Genomic DNA, 6008 nt, shown 5'->3' with positions numbered 1-6008 from the left:
TTTCTTCATCATTCTATTTATTACATGTATGAATATTAACATCTCATGGTGTCCATCTAAGTCAAAACCAACAAAAGAAAAAAGTTAACCATATCTCAAGCGAACATTCTTACAGATTCCCATTACTTAAAATAGAAATATGTTCATCTGCATTAAATCATTTGACAATTTGAAAAATGTCTTCCAAAAAAAATCACCTTTAGTACTTAAATATATTTGTTAATTGTTTGATGGCATCTGTGTCCAAGTTCAAGAATAAAAGTTGCTTCATTAGATATTTTCAAAAGTGAACATCTGGATGGTTCTCTATAGCTGGAGATGTGTGTGTGTGTATATATATATTCATATATATATATATATCTGCAAATATGTCCTATTTTGTCTTTAAAATTTTTTCAAAATCTGGCTTTTCTATTTGAGAAAAGCCCTACGGTGCTCTCTCACAACCCCCTTTTGAAGGATGAAACTTCAAACTTTGCTTCTTTAATCAGTGGGAGGCTACTAGAAAAAAAATCTTATGTTGAGGTTGCTGTTCAATTCCTTTTTTACCCAATAAAAAGTACAGAAACTATTTGATGGTGTGCATAAATATTACACTCCATGAATAGCAAAAATATTTTTTATTTATAATTTACAGTTGCACAGTGAAAAATCGTACATTTTTACACATACAATTTCATTTTGTTAAATTTGCACACATCTACAGAACTTTCACACAACAAGCACCTGAAACTCTGCAGGCAGTAGGAAATGCAAATACTAAAATGTATTTATTAACCAAATGATAGCTGAAGGCCCTGCCTCAGCTAGACAATTTATATAGATATGTCTATATATACATAAAAAAATTCTTCACCTTCTAGATCCAACAGCAGCTTTTTTAAAAAAGAAAAACATACCTTTCTGATTTTATTTAAACTGACTCAACTGTGTCATTTTCTGTTTTAATTTCAGAGGGTGTTGCTATGCTTTCCTCTGTACAAGCTGGTGGTGTATCAATTCGTTCTTCCTTAACTTTGGGACTTTCACAGGGTTCCTGCAATTCGTTTTTGACAATGTTCAACATAATATTCAAGGGGTTTTCAGCTGGTGTCTTGCTGGGAGATGGTGTACAATCAAATGAAGATGTCTACAAAATGAAAGGCCCTATGAGTACTGATGAAAGTTAAAAATTCTCACATTAAATGACATTTAGTTTTGTAAGACCCTTGTATGGACAAGAGAACACACAACCAAATGCAAATGAAACACCTGCCTCCCAACAAAATGTGCCATAAAGACAACCAAAAATAAAATACATATTGCACATTCAATATGTACTCAGCAGTGAGCTAAGCAGTTAGCAGCTAAGTTGGAGGACATTATACACCCAAAAAAAGTTGATTAGACATGCTTCTACATTTTAATCTCTACATAGATGTTAAACTCATACATATATCCTGGGACTTGTTACTACCCTAATTTCAAATAGTCTGAGGATTTTTTAAATCCCCACAAACCATGATCCTCAACACTAGTCTTCTGACAACTTAAATAAACCTTCCAAAATGCCTCCAACCCATTATCTCTAAAAACCTATTTGTTCCATTACTTGGTTTTAAAAACAGCCTACAAATATGACCATTTGAACTTTTTTTTTTTTTTTTTTTGAGACAGAGTCTCACTCGTGTCGTGCAGGCTGCAGTACAGTGGCATGAACTCAGCTCACTGCAACCTCCACCTCCTGGGTTCAAACAATTCTCCTGCCTCAGCCTCCCAAGTAGCTGGGACTATAGGCACCCACCATCACGCCTGGCTAATTTTTGTATTTTTAGTAAAGACAGGGTTTCACTATGTTGGCCAGGCTGGTCTCGAACTCCTGACCTCAGGTGATCCACTCGCCTCGGTCTCCCAAAGTGCTGGAATTACAGGCGTAAGCCACCACACTCAGCCGACCATTTGAACTTTTAAGGCCAAAAACGTATCGTTTTTAGATTCCATATGTGATCATTAAATAAAGTATACCTATTTTGGCCAGGCACGATGGCTCATGCCTGTAATCCCAGCACTTTGGGAGGCCAAGTGGGGGTGGATCACTTGAGGTCAGGAGTTCAAGACCAGCCTGACCAATGTGGTGAAACCCTGTCTCTACTAAAAGTACACAATTAGCCAGGTGTGGTGGTGCACGCCTGTAATCCCAGCTACTTGGGAGGCAGGGGCAGGAGAATCGCTTGAACCCAGGAGGTGGAAACTGCAGTGAGCTGAGATCGCTCCATTGCACTCCAGCCTGCCCAATAAGAGCGAAAATTTGTCTCAAAACAACAAAAAGAATATTTAGATGGCTGAATAGAGATGGAAGAAAAAAAAAAGTAAATGCTACCCATAGCTCTAGAAACCTATCCCCACTGTGATCCTTATCTTCACTTTTCCTCACATTTCTTTGGGCCTAGTGGACTAGTAAAAGATACCATGATTCAAGTGAATAAAATGCAAGGAATGATAAATTTCAAAATTTTAATTGTTTGCATATCACAGAAAATGATATTCATATATGTCAATTCTGTCACTCTGGCACCAGTTTTTACTGAACAACCTAAGTGCTACATCAAAAAACAAAAACAGTTCAATATATTAAGTTTAAAGTAACAATACTGCTCTGATGCAAAAAAAAAAAAAAAAAAAAAAACTGAAAAGCAAAATCTATTAATGCAAATGAGGGCAAATACAGTAACCAAAAAGAACTTACATTTTGATAATCTTCATAACATGATGGATGATAAATCTGAAGCAAAAAGAAAAAAAGTAAATATGTGCGTATTCATTTCTAGTGGGCTATTCTGATATGATTTTTCTTTTTAACTTTAAACCAGAAGAGGAAAGAAGACAAAAAATTATTTGGTCCTAAAATGGATAAAACCAAATTTTCATCCTTATGCTTAAAGAGTCTGAAAAACTCTTGGCCCTAGTATTTAAGTATCTTTGCTTTCTTTTCAGCACAGTACAGTTTGATGATGAAACATAAATCCACAATCAAAATAGTGTGGGTGGAGAGAAAAACGACTAGATTCAGAAGACCTAGTCCTGGGTCTGTCACTGACCACTAGTGCAACCTCCTATGTAAAGTGAGTACAGAACCGGGTAACTGCTAAGATCCCTTCTAATTCAAGCATTCTATTACTAAAGTCCAGTACCTTTTTTATTACGACCAAAAATCAAACAAAAAGTATTACAAACCCCCTCCTTTCAAAGTAATGTGTTAACCCAACAAAAAAATACTAATCTTAACACTTCCTTATAAAGAAATGAAAATTACCTTTCCATCTACTCTAATAGCATTTTTCAAATGCCATTCCTCCTCCTCTTCATCCCAGTATTGTTCAAATTGTTCTTGACAGATTTCACAACTCTAAAATATAATCATATAAAATGAAATTTACATAATAGGCCATATTTAACCCCATTAAGTAAAAATATACAAACATTTTGTTAAGTGGAGTAAGCAATTTATGAGCGTTCCAAACGTTTGAATAATGTCCAATATATATTATGATTCAAAATACATTTATAGGATTCTGTCAATCTTTCCAGCAAAAAGAGTAAACATTTCACTTCTTGTGGCCACTGTAGTTATGAAACTCAAAGCTAGATTATAAAAGTAAAATTGAAGAGTAGAGCTTTCAAGAAGTCTTAAAATCATTAAAACAGGGATATAAATATAGTGATATGTTTATGAGTATTTACTTAAAGGAAGTGAGGGACACTCCCACTGGGAGAAAATTTAATCGTTCTTCTCTTACCTCAACTGCTCCAGCTGGTCCAGCAGGTACACTTTGGAACTCTTTTTCTTTAGCAGCCTCTTGAGTTTTGAGCACAACTTCTTCATGCACCTTTTCAAAAAACTGGCTCTTTGCCCGTTCTTCCAGATCAGCTATCTCCTCAAATTCTATCCAGTCCTTAAAAGGAGTTGATTTTCAAAAGATTATTCCATTTATTTCTAAATTTTTACTGTGTATCTTCAATATAATGCCATTTAAAGGTAGGGGTACGTTATTTTCTACATTATGCTCTAATATTATTTAAAATTATACTTTGAGACATATAACTAATGACAACATAAAACAACCAATAATTAAGATCTTTTCCAGTAACTCTATAGTTACAACTACTAATTCAAAAAAGGTAAGTTTCAAATACATTGTTTTTTACAAAAAACAGTGCCAGAGCCTTGGAATTTTAGAGCTAGAACAAGCCTGTATGCTACACTCTAATCTTAATTAAAAAATTTAAAAAATCTTCAAAATTCATTTTTTTAAAAATCTGTTTATATTCTAGAGGTCAAATTTTATTCAGGAAATGTACATGTTAGAGTCCAACAATTATTAAAATTATTAAATTTTAATTATTGAATTATTAAATTATCTATTAAAATCATTAAATTTTAATAATTATTAAAATTACTAAAATTAATATACTTTTAGAATGATGTAATTTAAGCCTAAAAGATACTATGGAGGCACATGGGTTACTTACTGTTAAACTGTAGTACCAACGTCTATGAGTGACTTTTCTGCTAACATCCTTTTCAGTTCTATTTTGCCGATAATGCCAGTCCAAATGATCCGCATAAACATCTGTCTGTGATGTTGTAAACCTCATTCCACAAGAGTAACACTGAATACCAGTGTACAGTCGATTTATAACACTGTCATAACGTCTATTTTGAAAAAGAAATAATCTTTAGTGTTGATAATATGGCTTAATGGCCTTTAAAAGCCAATTACAAATATTTCAGTTTTCCATATCGTAACAATGGTGAAACCAAGAGCTGGCTGAAACAGTTAATACCCAAAGATCAGTATTATTCTCTAACAATGTGATTGACCTTCTTTACCTTAACTTTGGTGACTTTTGCAACATGGAACCTATCTTCTTATTGATAGCCCTGACCCAGTTATTTATTTCCTTTTAGCTAAAAATGAAATGATCCTGTGCTAGCTAACAAGGCAATAGTTAGCTTATTCTAGTTTGGAGTCAAGATGGACATGCAGTACAGTTAAATTTCACCTCTCTAGATCTTTGGCATTCTGAATAATTCAACTTCTCCACTCTGGTGTAACAGTGAAAAAAGTACAGAAGAAATAATACTATGGATAACTAAAGAGAAAACTTAGAAGACCACTGGGAAACAAGTTTGCCGTGGTCAGCAAATAATTAAGTTTTTTAAATTCTGGGCTCCCTATTTGGGAAGAAACAGGTATATATAGAAGACAAAGTAAGAGAACAAACAGAGCAGTTAATTAACTCCAAGAAAAAAAAAATAGTCGGTCACGGTGGCTCACACCTGAATTCCAGTACTTTGGGAGGCCAAGGCAGGAAGATCACAAGGTCAGGAGTTCAAAACCAACCTGACGAACGTGGTGAAACCCCGTCCCTACTAAAAATACAAAAATTAGCTGTGTGTGGTGGCACACGCCTGTAATCCCAGCTACTCAGGAGGCTGAGGCAGGAGAATCACTTGAATCGGGAGGCGGAGGATGCAGTGAGTCAAGATCACGCCACTGTACTCCAGCCTGGGCCACAGAGTGAGACTCCATCTCAAAAAAAAAAAAGGTAGAATAAAGCAAAGAACACGGGTACTTTGTTATAGCAACAAATAAACATCTAGTCACAATATTAATACTGAATAATAAAAAATAGTCTTATAACTACATGGAGGGGAGTTAGTAGGACAGGACAAGAGTTGGCTATATCCACCCCCTGCCCATTTTTTCGGAGACGGAGTCTAGCTCTATGGCCCAGGATGCAGTGCAGTGGCCCGATCTCAGCTCACTGAAGCCTCCGCCTCCTGGGTTCAAGCAATTCTGCCTGCCTCAGCCTCCTGAGTAGCTAGGATTACAGGTGCCCACTACCACGCCCAGCTAATTTTTGTATTTCTAGTAGAGAAAGGGTTTCACCATGTTACCATGTTGGCCAAGCTGGTCTTGCACTCCTGACCTCAGGTGATCCACCTGCCTCAGCCTCCCAAAGTG

At 35.6% G+C, this 6008-nt stretch overlaps 1 protein-coding gene across 5 annotated transcripts in view; it reads right to left on the bottom strand.

Moving 5' to 3' along the window:
* The window catches only part of PCF11 (PCF11 cleavage and polyadenylation factor subunit), a 28961-nt gene continuing 22953 nt past the window's right edge, over positions 1 to 6008 (bottom strand). For all 5 annotated transcript variants that reach the window (XM_005579225.4, XM_005579224.4, XM_065528799.1 and 2 more), the window contains 5 exons: positions 4510 to 4693; positions 3777 to 3932; positions 3293 to 3385; positions 2726 to 2761; positions 1 to 1129 (listed from right to left, as the gene is read on the bottom strand). In XM_005579225.4, coding sequence (XP_005579282.2) covers positions 914 to 1129; positions 2726 to 2761; positions 3293 to 3385; positions 3777 to 3932; positions 4510 to 4693 — 685 coding nt within the window. In that variant the 3' untranslated portion in view covers positions 1 to 913. The remainder of the gene's footprint in view (positions 1130 to 2725; positions 2762 to 3292; positions 3386 to 3776; positions 3933 to 4509; positions 4694 to 6008) is intronic.

Source organism: Macaca fascicularis, chromosome 14 (genome assembly GCF_037993035.2).
Source record: "Macaca fascicularis isolate 582-1 chromosome 14, T2T-MFA8v1.1".
Lineage (NCBI taxonomy): Eukaryota > Metazoa > Chordata > Mammalia > Primates > Cercopithecidae > Macaca > Macaca fascicularis.
The sequence above is the reverse complement of the archived record's forward strand: the minus strand, read 5'-3'. Positions and strand labels throughout refer to the sequence as shown.